At 42.7% G+C, this 20,732-nt stretch overlaps 1 protein-coding gene across 4 annotated transcripts in view; it reads left to right on the top strand.

Annotated features, from left to right (window-relative positions):
* The window catches only part of epha10 (EPH receptor A10), a 610,046-nt gene that overhangs the window by 477,451 nt on the left and 111,863 nt on the right, over positions 1-20,732 (top strand). For all 4 annotated transcript variants that reach the window (XM_043717893.2, XM_043717892.2, XM_043717890.2 and 1 more), the window contains 2 exons: positions 1,228-1,352; positions 19,973-20,135. In XM_043717893.2, coding sequence (XP_043573828.1) covers positions 1,228-1,352; positions 19,973-20,135 — 288 coding nt within the window. The remainder of the gene's footprint in view (positions 1-1,227; positions 1,353-19,972; positions 20,136-20,732) is intronic.

Below are 20,732 nucleotides of genomic sequence, written 5' to 3'. Positions count from 1 at the left end.
ATGTACAACACAGATGGCCTCCTTCTTCAAGGACCGCAATTTCCCCCCCGACGTGGTCGACGGTGCCCTCCACCGCATCTCCTCCACTTCCCGCTCCTCCGCCCTTGAGCCCCGCCCCTCCAACCGCCACCAGGACAGAACCCCACTGGTCCTCACCTACCACCCCACCAATCTCCATGTACAGCGCATCATCCGCCGTCACTTCCGCCACCTCCAAACAGACCCCAGCACCAAGGGTATATTTCCCTCCCCTCCCGTATCAGCTTTCCGTAGAGACCACTCCCTCCGCGACTCCCTTGTCAGATCCACACCCCCCACCGACCCAACCTCCACTCCCGGCACCTTCCCTTGCAACCGCAGGAGGTGCAACACTTGCGCCCACACCTCCCCCCTCACTTCTCTCCAAGGCCCCAAAGGAAACTTCCATATCCGCCACAGATTCACCTGCACCTCCACCCACATCATCTACTGCATCCGCTGCAGCCGGTGTGGCCTCCTCTATATTGGGGAGACAGGCCGCCTACTTGCGGAGCGATTCAGAGAGCACCTCTGGGCCACCCGGACGAACCAACCCAACCAACCTGTAGCACAGCATTTCAACTCCCCCTCCCACTCCACCGAGGATATGCAGGTCATTGGACTCATCCACCGCCAAACCACAACAACCCGACGGTCGGAGGAGGAGCGTCTTATCTTCCGACTGGGAACCCTCCAACCGCAGGGGATGAACTTGGACTTCACCAGTTTCTTCATCCCCCCTCCCCCCACCTTGTCTCAGCCGGATCCCTCCAGCCCGGCACCGCCTTCCTGACCTGCAGTCTTCTTCTTGACCTCTCCGCCTCCATCCTACTCCGACCTATCACCCTCACCTTGACCTCTTTCCACCTATCACATTTCCAACGCCCCTCCTCCAAGTCCCTCCTCCCTACCTTTTATCTTCTCCTGCTGAACACTCTCTGCTCATACCTGAAGAAGGGCCTGTGCCCGAAACGTCGAATCTCCTGTTCCCTGGATGCTGCCTGACCTGCTGTGCTGTTCCAGCAATAAAGTTTCAACTTCTTCACCAATACCATCATTGAGTTCACAAATTTCACTTTTTTTTAATGTGTCTGAGGCAACTTTGCATGTAGATAGTGAGCCAGATTTTAAGGACTTTCTAATCTGTCAGTGTTTTGTCTTTTATATTTGATGATGCTGATGTATTTATTTTTCTGCTCCCACCTCCAGGAATATTACAGGTGACAGACATCAGGACAGAGCGTGTTGAACAGAAGAGCATTACCTTGGCGTGGCAAGAGTCAGACTATTCGAGTGACAATGATACTGAATATGAGATCAAATACTATGAAAAGGTACTTTCCACTGACTGTCCAGTGTAAGACACAACATGTTCGTAAGTAGGGAATATAAACTTGTTATGACCAACTTCACTTCTGTGTAAAATGGTGGGGGGAGGAGGAGGAGGATAATGCTTTTTTGAGATGGAATTTTTGGATGTTTGAAATCACAAACCTGTGGTAGGTGGTTGAGGTTAGGGTGGAAAAAGGATTTGCAGCTTGAAAGAAGAAATCATCAAGTAGAAATGCAATATTCAGACAGTGTCAAATTGGGCTTTGCTGAATCTTAAACTGCTGGTTTGTAATCTCGGGATATTGCATCATTTAGTACAATCCCAGTGGCAATCCCTTCTGCACCATTTGCATGGATAACCTAGTTAAACATTTCATAAATTGTTCAATGTTTAGTTCACACACACAAACACATACAACTTCACTTTCATTCTCCAGAGTTATTAATCTTAAAGACAATATTGATATTCAATAACTATAACAAGTTATCTGATCATTAAAACATTGCTTTTGAGATCTTGCTGTGTACAGATTGCTGCCATGTTTCCCATCCCAGAAACCTGAGCATGTAATCAAACTGATGCTCCCAACATGGTACTGTCAAACTGGAGCATTGTCTTTTGAGGCCCTATCTATCTTCCAGGGTGGACATAACATTTCCATGGCGCTGGTTTGAAGATGAGTTAGGAAATTTTCTTCACTACCTTTACCCTCATCAGTGCACTAAAAACTGATCATGCAGCGATCTATGACATTGTCCTTGCTGTGTGTAAGGAAGTTTCCTCTTTTGCTGCATTACAATACACTTCAAGAAGTATTTCATTAGATTTAAAACACTAGAGGATATCCTGGGATTCTAAAAGATGTGCTGACTCTTTGTAAATCCATGGTTAGGCCCCAGCGTGAGTACCGGGGACAATTAAGTCACCATGCTAGGAAAGATAGAAATACCTAAGAGTTTAAGAGTAGATTTACCCAGAATATTACCAAGGATGAGGCAGTACGGTTATAGGAAAGGTTGGGAAAGCTAGTATCGTTCTCCTTGGAATAGAAAAGGTTAAGAAATGCTTGAATAAGAATTTGTAAGATGATGAGGAACAATGTTTTAGAGGTTTATAAAATCATGAGGGGCACGGATAGGGTGAATAGCCAAGGTCTTTTTCCTGGAGTAGGGGAGTCCAAAATTAGAAGGCATAGGTTTAAGGTGAGAGGGGCAAGATCTACAAGGGACCTAAGCAGCAACTTTTCCATGCAGAGGGTAGTGTGTGTATGGAATGAGCTACCAGAGGAAGTGGTGGAGGCAAATACAATTGCAACATTTAAGAGTCATCTGGATGGGAATATGAATAGGAAGGGTTGAGAGGAATCTGGGCCAAATGTTGTCAAATGGGACTAGATTAATTTAGGATATTGGGTTGGCAGGGATGTGTTGGACTGAAGGGACTGTTTCTGTGCTGTACAACTCTATAGGGAAAATCTATTCCCTTTGAATGTGTGAAACAAACGTCACAGATTGAAAAGTATTGAAACAGTTTCAATGGGGAGATGAAGAGAATTTATTTTTCACTCAGGTGTCAGGATCTAGAACTCTTTTTAAAATAATGGTGGACACTGATTCCATAAATAATTTTAAAACAACATTGATAGGTTTTGGAATGAGGAACTGATAGAGTTACAGCTGGAAGGTAAGGGCTAGAAGAACGAACTGGAATGTTCATTCGATGAGCCAGTACAGGAATGCTGGGTCAAATGGCTTCATTCTGTCCTGTAAACTTCCTTCATTCTGTTTAAATACAAGCCTTTGCTATGCCTCCAGTATTAAAGCTGTGCTTTGGTGCTGTAAACAAAATTTCCCTTTGAGTAGCAGGGGACCATTAAAATCTTGCTGTGCTGCTTGGGATTATTTCAGAGCTGAGCTCTTGCTGCTTTTTTTCAAAGGGTGTCTTTTCTTCCTGAGTTTAGCTAACAAGGCATGTCGTGTTAACTTCTTCTATTAACTTTTGCACTATAACTTTGAGAGAGCTTTGTGAGTCTTTTATACTATTAAAACTTTTATGTTGTTGATCTAAGCTCGCTGTTTACTTTGAACAACATTCTCAGACATCAAACTTCTTTCAAACGCTCAAGATGCAGCTTTTAAAAATTGTAAAGAACCCTACAGAGAGTCCCTCTCGGAAGGCCTAACCAATCAGAGGCTATTTTCATTATGTAGATCCCTCTGAAGTATTGAATCTGTTACAGGTAATTGTCAACAACTTCAAAATGAGACAATGAACAGTCAAGGAGTCTTCACGCGCATCAACTTTATTTATAAAACCGACTAGTTTCTGGTTCCAATTCAAGATCCAAATTCATTTGACCCAGTGAGGAGCACTGCAATTGTTGATTCATTCCATCTGCCTCTTCAAGTAAAACAGTCTTTTTACTTGAACAATAAGTAATCTCGAGAAGGAATTACTGCAGGCTACACTGCAAAAATATTCACCAAGATGCTTTAGTCAGCACCTTCCAAACCCATAGCCTCTACCATTTAGAAGGACAAGGGCAGCAGATACATGGGTACCCCATGACGTTCAAGTTTCTCTCAAAGCCACTCACCATCCTGACCTGGAAATGTATTACCATTCTTCAGTGTTGCTGAATCAAAATCCAGGAGCTCCATCGCCTAACAGCATATGGGTCAAGAGCTTAGGCTCGAAACATTGATTCTTCTGCCTCTCGGATGCTGCCTGACCGGCTGTACTTTTCTAGCACCACACTCTTCATCTCGGATCTCCAGCATCTGCAATCCTCACTTTTTCCTAGCATTAGGGATGGGCAATAAATTAGGGATCTAGGGGAATTAAGGATGAACAATAAATGCTGGCCCAGCCAGTGATGCCTACATGCCATGAATGAATAAGTAAATATAGAAAGTCCCCATGCCTTGTACTCAATGTGAGAGAGTGACTAACATGGTGTTAGCTTTATTTGGAAGATTTATTGCACAATGCCCCTTTAGGATATCAGTGTTCCCAGTTTTTCAGGGATTCAGTTGTAGCTGGAGTTGGTGTCTCATTGAGTGTTAAAGGCCTGTAATGTAACATGAGTCATTTGTAATAAGCTGCAGTTAATGTGTGAGCAGACAAATACGTTCCTTGTCTCTCCATGTGATATGCAGTATTGAGATGAGGAGCTGTATCTTGGCTGATTTATTTTTCAAGCTCCCTGAAAATGGCCACCCAAGTAGGTAGGGTGCTAAAGGAGGTGTATGGCATGCTTGCCTTTATCGATCAGGGAATTGAATACAAGAGTCAGGATGTCATGTTGCAGTTTTATAAGAGTTTGGTTAGGCTGTACTTAGAGTATTGCATTCAGTTCTGCTCACCACATTACAGAAAAGATGTGGAGGCTTTGGTTGGGGTGCAGAGGAGGTCTACCAGGATGCTACCTGGATCAGAGGAGATGAACTGTTAGGAGAAAAACTAGGGGCGTTTTCTCTTGAGCGATGGAGATTGAGGGGAGACTTGATAGAAGTATATAACATTGAGATGCATAGATAGATTCTGATAGTCAACCCTTTCTCCCAGAATTGAAATGTCAAAGACTAGCGGGCATGCATTTAAGATTGGGAGGAGAGTTCAAAAGGAGACATGAGGGGTAAGTTTTTTTACACACAGACTGGTGGGAGTCTGGAACACACTGCCAGGGATCATGGTGGAGGCAGATACAATAGGGGCGTTTAAGGGACTTTTAGATAAGCACATGAATATGAAAGGAATGGAGGGATATGGATCAACGGGAGGCAGAAAAGATTAATTTCATTTGGCGTCTTGTTAGAACAAAGAAAATTTACAGCCCAGGAACAGGCCCTTTGTCCCTCCAAGCCTGCTACTCCACCAATCTTTGTGTCATCTGCAAACTTGCTGATCATACCAACAGTGTCCTCTTCCAGATCATTTATGTATATCACAAACAGCAGTGCCCCAGCACTGATCCCTGTGGAACACCACTGATCACCTTTCTCCATTTTGAGAAACTCCCTTCAACTGCTACTCTGTCTCCTGTTGCTCAACCAGCTCTTTATCCACCGAGCTAAAACACCCTGCACACCATGTGACTTCACTTTCTCAATTAGTTTACCATGGGGAACCTTGTCAAACGCCTTACTAAAGTACATGTATATGACATCTACAGTCCTTCCTTCATCGATCAACTTGGTCACTTCCTCAAAGAACTCTATTAAGCTGGTAAGGCACGATCTCCCCCGCACAAAACCATGTGGCCTATCACTGAAAAGCCCATTCATTTCCAAATATAAATAGATTTTATCCCTCAGTACCTTCTCCAGCAACTTACCCTCCACTGACATCAGGCTCACTTGTCTGTAGTTACCCGGAATATCCCTACTACCCTTCTTGTACAGGGGGACAACATGCGCAATCCTCCAGTCCTCCGGCACCTCACCTGTGTTTAAGGATGCAACAAAGATATCTTTCAGGGCCCCAGCTATTTCCTCTCTTGCCTTCCTCAGCAGCCTGGGATAGATCCCATCAGGTCCTGGGGATTTGTCCATCTTAATAACCTTAGCATACCCAACACATCTTCCCTGCTTATGTCAACGTGATCCAGACTAATCAAACTTCTATCTCTAATCTCAACATTCATCATGTTCCCCTCCTCAGTGAACACTGATGCAAAGTAATCATTCAGAATCTCATGCATTCTCTCAGGTTCGACACACAGCCTTCCTTCCTTATCCTTTAGTGGAGCAATCCTTTCTCAAGTTACCCACTTGCTTCTTATATAAGAATAAAATGCTTTTGGATTTTCCTTACTTCTGCTCGCTAAAGCTATTTCATGACTCTCTTAGCCCGCTTGATTCCTCGTTTTAAAACTGGTCCTACTCTCCTGATATTCCTCCAGGGCCCGTTCTGTTCTTAGTTGCCTGGACCTTATGCATGCTTCCCTTTTCCTCTTGGCTAGTCGTACAATTTCTCCTGTTATCCACGGTTCACAAATCTTGCCTTTCCTATCCTTTGTCTTCAACAGGACATGCCTATCCTGCACTATCTTCAACCTATCTTTGAAATTCTCCCACATATCAAATGTGGACTTCCCTTCAAATAGCTGTGTCCAATCCACATTTCCCAACTCCTGCCTAATTTTGATATAATTGGCCTTGGCCCAGTTTAGTACTCTTCCCTTAGGACCACTCTCATCTTTGTCTGAGTATTCTAAAACTTACAGAATTGTGGTCACTGTTCCCAAAGAAATCCCCCACCGCAACTTCTGCCACCTGTCCTGGCTCGTTCCCCAGTACCAGGTCCAATATGGCCCCTTTCCTAGTCAGACTATTGACATACTGCTCTCCTGGATGCTTCTTAACAATTCTGCCCCATCCAGACCTCTGACACTAAGTAAGTGTATCTCAGTCAATGTTGGGAAAATTAAAAAAATCTCCCATCATCACCACCTTGTTGCCCCTACATCTTTCCATAATCTGTTTACCTATTTGTTCTCCTACCTCATGCTCACTGTTGAGAGGTCTGTAATACAGCCCCAACAATGTAACTGCACCCTTCTTATTTCTCAGCTCCATCCATAATGCCTCACTACTCAAGCCCTCCATAGTGTCTTCCTTTAGCACAGCCGTGATATTGTCCCTGACCAGCAATGCAACTCTTCACCCCCCCCCCCCCCCTTTTTTAAGTTCCCTCCCTGTCCTGTTTGAAGCGTCTATATCCTGGAACATTTATGTCCCAATCATGCCCTTCCTTCAACCAAGTCTCTGTGATTGCAATAACGTCATACTCCCAGACACCAATCCAAGCCTTAAGTTCATCTGCCTTACCCACTATACTCCTTGCATTAAAGTATATGCACTTCAGGCCACCAGTTCTTTTGCATTCATTTGCTCTCTGCCTACTCTTCCCCTTATTAATGCTAACTTCATGATTCTTGCAGTCTGCAGTCTCCACCCCGCTGTCTACTTGTCTTCTCTTCTGGTTCCCAGTCCCCTGCCACATTAGTTTAAAATCTCCCCAACAGCAGTAACAAATACTCCCCCCAAGGATATTAGTCCCAATCTGGTTCAAGTGTAGACTGTCCAATTTGTAACAGCCCCACCTTACCCAGAATTGTCCCACACATCAGAAGCCTTCCCTCCTAAACCTTCCTGAAGAAGGGCTCATGCCCAAAACGTCGATTCTCCTGCTCCTTGGATGCTGCCTGACCAGCTGCGCTTTTCCAGCCACACATTTTCGGCTCCTCAAGCCATGTGTTCATCCTGCCTATTCTTTCATTTCTACACTGGCTAGCATGTGGCACTGGTAGTAATCTCAAAATTGCTACCTTTTGAGGTTCTCCTTTTTAACTTCTCTCCTAGCTCCCTGAATTCTGCTTTCAGCTCATCTCATTTTTTTACTGATATCATTAGTGCCTATATGCACCAAGACAACTAGCTGTTCACCCTTCACCCTCCCCTTTTAGAATGCTCTGCAGCTGATCGGTGACATCCCTGACCCGAGTACCAGGGAGGCAACATACCATCCAGGAGTCCCATTTTCAGCCACAGAACCGCCTATCTACTCCCCTCACAATAGAATCCCCTATGACTATGGCCCTACAAGTCTTTTCCCGCCCTCTAACCAGCAGTGCCCGCCACGGTGCCATAATCTTGGCAACTGCTGCCCTCCCCTGGTAAGCCATCTCCCCCAGCATTTTCCAAAGCAGTATACCTATTTTGGAGGGAGATGACCACAGGGGACACCTGCACTGCATTCCTCTTTTTTTTTCTGTCTTTTGGTCACCCATTCACTGTCTCCCTCAGCAATTCTAACCTGCGGTGTGACCAGTTCACTAAACGTGCTATCCACGACCTCCTTAGCATCGCGGATGCTCCACAGTGAGTCCATCTGCAGCTCCAGAGCCGTCATGTGGTCAAACAAGAGCTGCAGCTGGACACACTTCTTGCAAGTGTAAGAGTCAGGAATATCAGCCACGTCCCTGAGCTCCCATGTTTGGCACAACATGGTTTGCTGAAGGGCCTATTCCTGTGCTATACAGTTCTGTTTCTAAGTCTGTTAATCATTTTAGTCTTTGACAGAAACCCTGTTTGTCCTTTGCTTTTGGGTTATCCCGAGGTTTAGGTTTGGGGTAGTTCATCTGGGCTGCAAAGGAACTTGGAGTGGGTGGGTAAAGATGTGATCATGGTCCACTTGGTACCAATGACATCGAACCTCTAACCTTGTTTGATCTGCTAAGGGAGTATGAATAGCTGGGAACTAAATTAGAAAGCAAAACTAAAAAGGTAATGACCTCTGGATTACTACCTGAGCCGTGAGCTAATTGGCACAGGGTCAATAAGATTAAGCAGGTGGCTCAAAGATTGATGTAGGAGAAATGGGTTTGAATTCATGGGACATTGGCACCAGTACTGGGGAAGGAGGGACCTGCTCCGATGGGAAGGTCTTCATCTGAACCGTGCTGGGACCAGTGTCTAGTGAATCACATAACTCGGGCTGTAGACAGGGCTTTTAACTAAATAGAGGGGGAAGGGCTCTATTACAGAGAAAATTCGAAAACCCAAATTAAGGGAGGAGGAAAGAGTGCAGCTCTCAGGAGAGGTTATTAAAATCTCCAGAACAGCCACAAATAGGGCAGAGTGCATAGAAAGGATTGGCAATCAAACTTCAAGCACACTGGACAAACGAATGACAATGAGAAGAGGGACAGTTAATATAGGGCTGAAGGTGTTATAACTGAATGCATGCAGAATAAGGAATAAGGTAGATGAGTTTGGGGCGCAAATCGAAATTAGCAGGTATGATGTGGGGGGCATCACAGATGTGGCTGCAACGAGATCAGGATTAGGAGCTGAATATTCAAGGATATAAATCCTATTGAAAAGATAAGCAGGTGGGCAGAGGGGTTGGATTGTCTCATGAGTAAGAAATGAAATTAAATCAGTAGTAAGAAACAAAGTAGGGTTAGATGGTGTAGAATCTGTTTGGGTAGATTTGAGGAATCGCAAAGGTTAAAAACCATAGTTAGAGTTATGTACAGGCCTCCAAATTGTAGTCAGGAGCTGGGACACAAGATACACCAGGAGACAGAAAAGATGTGTAGGAAAGGCAAAGTTACAGTGATCATGCAGGTGGACTGGGAAACTCAGGTTGGTGATGGATTGCAAGAAAAGGAATTTGTGGAATGTCTATGAGATGGCTTTTTGAAACAGCTTGTGGTGGAGCCCACGAGGGAACAGGCAATACTGGATTTAGTATCGTGCAATGAGGCAGACTTGATAAGGGAGCTTAAGGTGAAGATACACTTAGGAGACAGTGATCATAATATGAATTTACTTTGCAATTTGAGAGGGAGAAGATAGAATCAGATGTAATGGTATTACAGCTGAATAAAGGCAACTACAGAGGCATGAGGGAGGAGCTGGGTACAATTGACTAGGAGAGGAGCCTAGCAAGAAAGACAGTGGAACAGCAATGGCAGGGCATTCTGGGAGTAATTCAGGAGACACAGCAGAGATTCATCCCAGGAATAAGAAGCATGGTACAGGGAGGATGAGGCAACTATGGCTGACTAGGGAAGTCAGGGATAACATAAAAGCAAAAGACAAAACATATAATCTGGTGGACAATGGGAAATCAGAGGATTAAGAATCTTACAAAGACTAAAAGGGAGCAACAAAAAAGATATAAGGAGGGAGAAGATTAAATATGAGGATAAGCTAGCCAGTAATATAAGGGAAGACTGTAAGAGTTTCTTTAGATACATAAAGGGCAAAAGAGAGGCAAAAGTGGATATCGGGCCACTCAACAGTGATGCTGGAGAGATAGTATTGGGGAACAAGAAAATGGCCAAGGAATTGAATAATTACTTTGCATCAGTCTTCATGGTAGAAGACAGCAGAAATATCCCAAAGCTTTAAGAGAGTGAGGAGGCAGAGCTGAGTGTGGTGGCCATTACCAAGGAGAAGGTGCTAGAAAAACACAATAGCCTGAAGGTGGATAAATTACGTGGACCAGATGGACCACACCCCAGAGTTCGAATGGAGATAGCTGAAGTGATAGGGGGGGCATTAGTGGTGAACTTTCAAGAATCTCTAGAATCAGGGAGGCTCCCAGAGAAGTGGAAAATCACTAACATGACACTCCTGTTTAAAATGGGAGTAAGGCAAAAAACAGAAAATTCCAGACCGATTAGCTTAACCTCGGTTATGGGTAAGATCGTGGAATCCTTTGCGAAGAAAAGATTTCTGAATATTTGAAAGTGAATGTAAAATAGGGCAAAGTCAGCATGGTTTCATCAAGGGGAGTCATGCCTGACAAACCTGCCAGAATTCTTTGAGAAAATAATGAGCAGGTTAGACCAAGGAGAGCCAATGGATGTTATCCACCTTGACTTCAAGAAGGTCTTTTACAAGGTGCTGCACAGAAGGCTACTGAATAAGATAAGGGCCCACAGTGTTAGAGGCAAGGTGCTGGCATGGATAGAAGCTTGGCTGTCTGGCAGAAAACAGATAATGGGGATAAAAGGGTCCTTCTCAGGATGGCAGCCGCTGACAAGTGATGTTTCACAAGGCTCATTGTTGGTACCACAATTTTTCACTGTATACATTAACGATCTAGATGAAGGAACTGAGGGCATTTTGGCTAAATTTGCAGATGATACAAAGATTGGAAGAGGGACAGATAGCATTGAGGAGGTAGGGAGGCTGCAGAAGGTTTTGGACAGGTTAGGGGAGAGGACAAAGAAGTGGCAGATGGGGTACAACGTGGCAAAGTGTGAGGTCATCCACTTTGGTTGGAAGAATAGAGGTATGGACTATTTTCTAAATGGGGAGAAAGTTCAGAAATCTGAAGTGCAAAAGGATTTGGGAGTTCCAGTCCAGGATTCTCTCAAGGTAAACTTGCAGGTAGAGGCAGTGGTTAGGAAGGCAAATGCAATGTTGGCATTTAGTTTGAGAGAAGTTGAATATAAAAGCAGAGATGTACTTCTGAGGCTCTGTAAAGCTCTGGAGGACTGTGTGCAGTTTTGGGCCCTCTAACTCAGGAAGGATGTATGGGCCCTGGAGTGTGTTCAGAAGAGGTTCACAAGAATGAAAAGCTGAACATATGAGGAACGTTTGAGGACTCTGGGTTTATATGCGATGGTGTTTAGCAGGATGAAGGGGGATCCAATTGAAACTTACAGAATACTGAATGGTCTGGACAGATTAGATGTTGGGAAGATGTTTCCATTGTTAGGAGAGACTAGGACCTTAGGGCAATGCCTTAGAGTAAAGGGAAGATCTTTTAGAATTGAGCTAAGGAGGAACTTCTTCAAGCAGAGAGTGACGAATTTATGGAATTCATTGCCACAGAAGGCTGTGGAGGCCAGGTCATTGAGTATATTTAAGATGGGCGATAGTAAGTTTCTTGAGTATCAAGGGGAAAGCGGGAGAATGGGGATGAGAAATTTATCAGCCATGGTTGAACAGAGAAGGAGACTCAATGGGCTGAATATCCAAATTTCTGCTCCTATGTTTTATGGTCTTATAGTCTAAGGTTCCCACCTCCTCCCCCAGGCAGGCTGACATTGAGGATAGCAATACTTTCAAGAGGACATCAGATTTCTGAGCCATTGGAATTAGTTATGAGACAATGAGTCCTGTGCAAGCTAGGTAGGTTCCATCTTACAGGACTTGAACTAATCACCTCAAAGGGAGAGTGGTGTATGGGTTGGGTTAAACTGGCTTGTCAGAGGGATAGAAAATCTGAGGGGTAACCCAAGTTGGAAAGGGGTTAAGGTAGTAACTGGAAGTAGAGAAACTGGAAGAGAGGCCAGAAGACAGGAAAACCAAAGCCAGGTATCAAGTATGCCTTGAATGCTGAATTATGTTGAAAAGTCAAGGGCGCTCTATCTGAATGCATGCAGCATGAGCAATTAGATGATCTAACAGAGACAAATGGTTCTTATATAATTGTCATTACAGAACAGAAACATGGTTGCATGGTGACCAGGACTGTGACTATTCAGAGATATTCCACATTTGGGAAGAATAGACAAGAAGGAAAAGGAGGTAGAGTTGTGCAAATAGAAAAGGGATGGGATCAGTACATTAGTAACGGAGGATCTCAGATCGAAAGGACAATATGTGGAATCTGTTTTGGTGTAGCTAAAAATGGCAAGGGGTGGGAGACATTGGTTGGAGTTATTTACAAGCCGCCAAATAATAGTGTTAGTGTGGGACATTCTGTAAATAAGGAGATGAGAGAAGCTTGTAGTATGGACAACACAGTTATCATAGGTGACTTCAGTTTGCTTAGTAAACCAACTGGGTCCGAATGATGTGGAGGGTGAGTTTCTGGAGTGTTTTAGGGGTGGTTTTCTAGAGCTGCATCTTGAAGAGCTGACTAGAGGACAATATTGGATCTAGTGTTATGTAATGAAATAGGCGTAATACTTACGTTTTTCTCATTTATGGCTTCTGTTATAAATATAGATGACTTGGACACTTTTCAATGTTTTTTTGTAAAAAAAAAATACAAGTGACAATAAATTACTATTCTATTCTACAATACATAAAATTGGACATTATGTTTAAAAGTGAGGCAGAATAATCTGAAGAAAGGGTATTAAATTTGAATAAAGGAAATTGATGAAAGCATAAGACACATGTTTATTGAGCTGGTTTGGGAAAGTACATTAAAAGGCATGGCTGTACATCAGCAATGGAACTATTACATGGCTTTCATACCAACTATACATTCCTGCCCCTGTGTACCAAGTTTCGGTGTTTTGTGCACAATTAGACCCATCCTTCCCCCCCGCCCCCCAAAGCCCTTTTGTGTTGCAGCTTTCTGCAGTTTTTCTCCATATATATGATACTCTGTTCTTTTGTTCTCCCTTCCAAAATGAACAACCTCACATTTTCCCACAATGTACTCTATTTGCCAACATTTTTTATCCATTTTCTCAACCTACCAATATCTCCTTCTCACAGCTTAACTTTCCACCTATTTTTGTGTCATCTGGAAATTTGGCGACACTACATTTGTTTCTTTCCTCCAAGTCATTAATATGTATTGTAAACAGTTGTGGTGCCAACACTGATCCCTGTGGAATCCTATTAGTTACCAACCTGGAAAGGATTCCTTACCTCCATTCTGTTTCCTGCCATTAACCAATTCTCTGTCCACACCAATATACTACCTCCAACACTGTGGGCTCTTATGATCAGCTGGGCCAGTGTGCTAAAGAATGCCAAATGTAATTTAGTTGCGATAAATGTGAGGTGTTACATTTTGCTAAATCATACCAGGGCAGGACTCACTTAATTAATGGTAGGGTCCTGAGGAGTGTTGTCGAACAGAGACATGGGGGTGTAGGTACATAGTTCTTTGAAAGTGGTGTCACTGATAGACAGGGAGTGAAGGCAGCATTTGGCATGCTTGCCTTCACCAGTCAGAGCATTGAGTACATGAGTTGGGACATCAAGTTATGGCTGTACAAGACATTGGTAAGGCCACATTTGGAGTACTGTGTACAGTTCTGGTTGCCTTGCTATCGGAAGGATGTTACTAAACTGGAAAGGGTGGAAGGAAGATGAACAAGAATGTTACCGGGCCTGGAGGATTTGAGTTATAAGGAGAGACTGGAGGTGCTGGGTCCTTTTTCCCTGGCGCATCGGAGGCTGAGGGGTGACCTTTATAGAGGTTTATAAAATCATGAGGGGCATGGATAGGGTGAATAGCCAAGGTCTTTTCCCCAGGGATGGAGAGTCCAAAAAGAGAGGGCATAGGTTTAAGATGAGAGGGGAAAGATTTGAAAGGGGCCTGAGGGACAACTTTTTCACACCAAGAGTGGCGTATATGTGGAACGAGCTGCTGGAAGAAGTGGTAGAGGCAAATACAATTACAACATTTAAAAGACATTTGGACAGGAACATGGATAGGAAAGGTTCAGTGGGGTATGGGCCAAATGCAGGCAATTGGAACTGGTTCAGTTTAGAAGACGTGGTCAGCGTGGATAAGTTGGGCTGAATGGTCTGTTTCTGTGCTGTATAACTCTATGACTCTAAGACTCTATGATTTGACCTTGTGTGAGGTACCTTGTCAACCAGCCTTTTGGAAGTCCAAATGAAACAATCCAAATGCTTCCCCACCCCAATCCACTGCAGTTGACACTTCCTCCAAAAGCACTTAGGGAATCACTGGCTAACTAATTTACTTTCGTGAAGCCATGCTGACTGTACTTGATACAATTATTCAAACGTGCTGCAATTCCGAAGTATTTGGTTCCAACATTTTCCAACAAAATTCTGAGAAGTTCTTATCCCTCATGCCAACTAATATACAGTCTCTCATTAATTCATCCTTCAAAGTTCTGTACATACATTATCCTGTTAGCTAATGTAAATCCATTAAAAAGGCTTCTATCAAATTGCTCAGATATAGAGATCACTAATTAACTTGTGTGTTCTTCCTCTGCATTTCATTTGGGGTTAAAGTAAGCATCAAATGATTAATACCTTATACTCTACAGTACTTTCTCCCATGCTTTGGTGCAAGAGAATATCATCAGTTTTGGACCTTCAGCTAATAAAAAAAAGTGCTGACTTGATGGTACTGCTCATTCGTGTGCAAGCCTGAAGCTGTTATGTTGCATCTGTCTCTTTCACAAGTCTGATTCTGGCTCATTGTCAGTCTTCTGTCTTATCAAATGAGGTAATGGCAACTTCTCTTCCGGAGCCATCATCCCTTTTGGATGATCGTGATTGATTCACCTGGGTGAATACTTTTCCTTCTTTCTGTCAAAGCATTACAATTCTGTGTTTTCCCTCTCCTGAGTATTGCTGGATTGTGGCTAGGCTTCAAATACTTCCAAGATTCTTTCTATCCTGCCCTTCAAAGTCGTCCTGATCTATAATGCTTTCAGTGTCTCTGAAAGTCTTCGCCTGCCAATCTTTGAAATCTCCCAAGGTCCTGACCTGCCTTTGGAGTCTTCCCATTTTAATGGGGTCCCCTGGGTACTATCTTAACAGTGGCTGTGGAGGTTTTGTACTAGTTGCCACCCAGGTTCCATTTTGGGCTTTAAGTCCAAGGAGTGGCAAGGTGGCACAGCAGTTTAGCATTGTTACCTCACTGCACCAAGGAACCGGGTTCAATTCCAGCCTTGGACAACTCTGTGGAATTAGCTTGTTCCCCATGTCTACGTGGGTTTCTAGCAGATGATCCCGTTTCCTCCCTTAGTCACAAAAATGTGCAGCTTAGGTGGATTAGCTATGCTAAATTGACCAAGCGTTGAGGGACGTGCAGGCTGGGTAGGTTAGCCATGGGAAATGCAGAGTTAAGGGCATATGGTCAGGGGTTAGAATGTCTTTGGAGGATCTGTATTGGCTGGTGGCCCAAACAGCCTCTTTCCACACTGATACAATACTGCTACCTCCATATTGAGGTACCAGTCTAGAGTAGCTCACATACACTATCCCTGAGGCTGCTTATTCTGTATTGCTAAGACTTTTCAACATCCATGTATTCTAACACTCCTTTACTTACACCAATATAAACATCCAAGATCACTTTTTCACATGCTCATTCTCGATTAGTAGATTCTCTTCTGTTGATTCCAGGGTTATGTGATCAGTTATATGTGCAGGATTTACATAAATCTGATAATACCTCACCCAGGGGCAAGGACAGCCGCTTGGATAGAAAGTAGAAAAAGATATGATTTCAAGTTTAGTGAGGTGAACGTCTTTGGAGGATGTCTGGTCCAGTGGTCTAGAGGAAGGGAGGGAATTGTATCAATCTAAGAAATGAAGCTGAGTGGAAGGAAACAATCTGTTATCATTGTTAAATATCAGTCCCATTTGAAATGAGTCGAAATAAATTCTAATGTTATAAATGTCTGTTTAAGCACAATGTTTCTGTAAATAATTATCTGTATGAACATCCTTTCTGAAGCAAAATAACAGTTAAATTCCAGTGATAATAGGAAACTTTTATTAAGAATGGCTGTTCAGGAAGTGCCATATTATGAATTTTCTCACTTCTAGACTTATGTGATCCCTTTCAAAGGGAAGGTATTTATCATAAAATAGCAATCGTGTGGCTTTTGTATATTTTTCACATCTATTTGTTTGGTTTCATTTTTTTCATTGTTTCTTCTTAAATATTAAAAGTATGCACGTGAACACTCATGGTACTGACTTCCGGGCTGGAAAGGAGTTCAATTAAAGCCATGGACGACAAATGCCATGATCGCTGAAGTACTGTTTATTAATGTCGAATTCCTTCATTGAATTTAAGGCACAGACGGTGCCCCTTCTGCTTAACATGCCTGAGCTCATACTGACTCCTCAATTAGATCTAATTGCTCTCCAACAACAACACCCTGCATTCATGAAGTGACTTTACTGTAAGAAAGCATCCTGAAGCACTTTGCAGAACTGAAATCAGACACAGAGTCTGGCACTGAGCCAAAGCAGGAACTATGAAGAAGAACAATTCAGAAATTGGTCCTTGCAATTGATTTTAAGGATTTTTTTTAACCCAGAGGTGGGAAGGACGATTGGATTTGGGAACTGGAGTTACAGTGATATGAGGCATTTGGCAACAGGGGCCTGCCTGCAGAAGATGCTAAAACTACTGAATGTACTTTCATTTAATCGATCTGCTAATTTCTGGAACAATGCTGGCAGGAAGTTGAATCCTGTTAATTTGGGCTAGATTTAAACTAATTGTCAAAGATATAAAATGACTTGCTCTAGCCTGTTTCCCTCGCAGGCTTATTTTGGAAGTTGTTAAATTAAGTAATGAAGAAATATGAAGTCCTTTTTTCAAACAGCTGCAGATGCAGTTTTCTGGACTTTCACTGCATAGAATTTACAGCATAGATGCAGGAAATTCAACTCGCATAACTAATGGTTTCTATTCAGCAATGTTCTTCTCATTTCTATTTAATTTAACACTATCAACAAATTCTTCTGTTCCTTTTATCTAATATACTTACTTGCCATTTCAGCCCAGAGGCATACAATCACAAGAGAATTAGGTTTAATTCCTTTGGCTTCTGATTTCATCTCCAATATCTTGTTTGAGTCTTGAATTTGAAGATCTGATTTGAGGCTCTGGACTCTCTCCCTGTCTCACCACCTCCTCTTTTAACACTCCTCCCCTCATCTCTTAACCCGAATGTCCCTCCACTCTGTCTCCCCCACGCATGCTACACAGTTTCCCCCTTCTCTTCCCCTTCCCTTCGCACTTACCCCAACCCTTTCTCTTCCCTTTCCCTTACTGAACATTGGGTAAAAATAATGACTGTAGATGCTGGAAAGTCCCTATCCCTCCTATCTACTCTTTCCCTCCCCTATCCACACATTTTCCTTCATCTGTTCCCCTTCTTCTTACATTTCACCCCTCTTCCTATCTCTAACCACCTGTCCATCCTGCCTCTCCCCATCTTATCTCCTCTCTCCTACCTAACCTTTTTCTCATCCTCTCTGTAACCCTCTCTCTCCCCTACCCTCCTTATCTGCCTGTTTCTCCCTTTTGAGCTCTCCCACTATGAGTCCTCACTAGTAGTTCTCTCCCATCTCTTTCTCTCTCTGACCAGGTGATTACATCCACTGTAATTGCACAAAGATTATGTGTCTGTGTTTTCTGTTTATTTTAGTGATAACCAACTTGGTTCAAGTCTGCCCTGACTTTATTTTTCTCTTTTTATGGTAACCTGGATTTTTACAACCATCTTCCATCCCTCTGTTGTCTAATCCCAGGAAGGATCTTTGCATCTGTAGTCAGCCTGTGGAGAATCAGAAAGGATTCTCAGTTTTTAACTGTTTTGATTCTTACTGCAAAGTTGTTCATTGTAAACTTGTTTGGGCTAACGTAAACAAAAACAGACATTGCTGGAAAAGCTCAGCAGGTCTGGCAGCATCTCTGAAGAGAAATAGAAGTTAACGTTTCAGATCGAGTGACCGTTCCTCAGAACAGTTTGAAGAGCCACTCGATCTGAAACGTTAACTCTGATGTCTCTCCACAGGTGCTGCCAGGCATACTGAGCTTTTCCAGCAACTTCTGTTTTTGTTTCTGATTTATAGCCTCCACAGTTCTTTCAGTTTTATTGGGCTAACTTAAAACCTTGCTTATTTTAAGTATTAGTGATGTGAAACAATGTGATGAAGATTTAGGATGATTTTTTTAGATTAATACTTTGCAACTGCTTTTCTTTATTATTATTCACATGGGGCTGTGGCACTTTCTGTCCAACCATCCCTAATTGCTCATGAACTGTGTGACTTGCCATGTTACAGGGCAATAAAGGTCATCCCCATTGCTGGGGGTTTGGAATCCCTCTTAGGGCAGACCGGCTGGAAGAGTTCCTGTCATGTATCGATCCTTTCTGAAAGAAGAAATATTCTCAAATCCTTTTCAGTTTTGAAGTGGTGTCATCTGGACTCAAAATGTTAATTCTATTTCTCTCTCCTGACCTGCTGAATTTCCCTGGCATTGTCTGTCTGTGTTTGGTGACAGATTTCCTTCCTAAAGGGTGAATCAGATGGATTTTTGCAACAATCAGTCTGACTTGTCATGGTTATCATGACCAAGACTAGCTTTACCTTCCGGGTTATATTAATTCAGTTTAACTTCCACAGTTGTCTAGATGGGATTTGAACATAGCTCCCCAGAAAGCTAGCTTATCAGGATTACTAGCCCGTGATGTTACCGCTAAGACACTATTTCTTATTAAACTCCTCTGATGCCACAATGGCATTTCCTTGTCAATGCATTAAGTCTTTGGAAATGCATTTTAATACCTCTTTATTCTTTTGACTCCATTGCATCACCTTCTTTGGATCTGTAGTGATATCAAGTAGCCAAAAGAATTCTTAAGTTATTCTCATCAATTAACAAGGCAAGCTACCTTTTGAATATTCACATAAAAGAACTAGTCATAGCAAATACTGCTGCAAAGCTGAATGTTGGCAATCTGCAGAGGATCACCATCTGTGTGCTCACGTACATGCCAGTGTTCAAGCTAAATCATATAGAGGAAGCACTTCACATAGAAGCTGGTGGAAATCTGGAATTCCCTCCTCCAGGAAGTCAGTTGGAAATTTCAAAACTGAAATTGTTAACTTATTCTTTGATAGGAAAAGGTATTAAGAGCCAAGGAAAGTAGATGGAATAAATTAGAGCAGGCAAAAGTGAGGACAGCAGATACTGGAGATTAGAGTCAAGATTAGAGTGGTGCTGCAAAAGCACAGCAGGTCAGGTAGCATCTAAGGAGCAGGAAAATCAACGTTTTGGGCAAAAGCCCTTCATCAGGAATTTCTGATGAAGGGCTTTTGCCTGAAACGTTGATTTTCCTGCTCCTTGGATGCTGCCTGACTTGCCATGCTTTTCCAGCGCCACTCTAATCTGGGAATAAAATAAGGATCAACCATAGAGTCCACTGCTGGTACGTTACTGTGTTACTATATTCCTATGCATATATGTGCGTGTGCCTATTGAAGATCAGCATTGTTGATCTGTCATTATTGATCATTACTGCTATTGACCTGTCCATCCATCAGAGTGGGAATGTCAGTTAGCTACAGTTTGGATCTGTCATTGAACTATGTACATTTTTTCTGGCAGGAACAGAATGATCAAAGTTACTCAACAGTAAAAACTGCATCAACTTCCGTGACCATTAATAACCTGAAGCCTGGGACCCTCTACGTGTTCCAAGTCCGAGCTTTCTCATCCACTAACTACGGGAACTACAGCCCAAGCATTGAGGTGCAGACATTAGGGGAGCGTAAGTAACACTGAAAGTGAAAAATAATGGGCATTTCCCATTCTGTGTGTGCCTGTGTTCGAGGGTTAGCTGTTACACTGATTAACGCAAGATATGACTATTATTAGATGCTGCCAGATTTCTGGTGGTTAGTTAGTCTTTTAATGATGCACAATAAAAAAAAAAGGTCAGTTATCCCAATTAGACATTTTGTTAAGTTAGCAAAACTAAAACAATGGTGCATTACCACATTTCCACCCTAGATCTGTATAAGCTTTAGGTTGTATTATTTTGCAATTAGTCAAAAGTTTATTAAGGATTTCAAAGGACAGATCTCCATTTTATTTACTTCAATTTTGGCCTTTAAAAAATGGGTGACTTTAGCTCCTGGATCTAAGCAGTCAATGAGATGTTCAAGACTGTCACACTTTTTAAATAATAAAATGAGACATCTAGCATACTCAAATAATGTGTTCATTAAACATTTTGGCGCTAATACACGATCTGAAAAATACAGCCACAACATTAGGTGTCAGGTCCTGCATATCCAACAAAGGATCACTCCGGATTATACAGGATTTATGGTGTAGAAACAGGTCATTCAGCCAACCAGTCCAT

This window comes from Chiloscyllium plagiosum, unplaced genomic scaffold (assembly GCF_037043375.1).
Source record: "Chiloscyllium plagiosum isolate Xiang-an unplaced genomic scaffold, Cpla_swu_hap1 HiC_scaffold_30, whole genome shotgun sequence".
NCBI lineage: Eukaryota > Metazoa > Chordata > Chondrichthyes > Orectolobiformes > Hemiscylliidae > Chiloscyllium > Chiloscyllium plagiosum.
The sequence above is the reverse complement of the archived record's forward strand: the minus strand, read 5'-3'. Positions and strand labels throughout refer to the sequence as shown.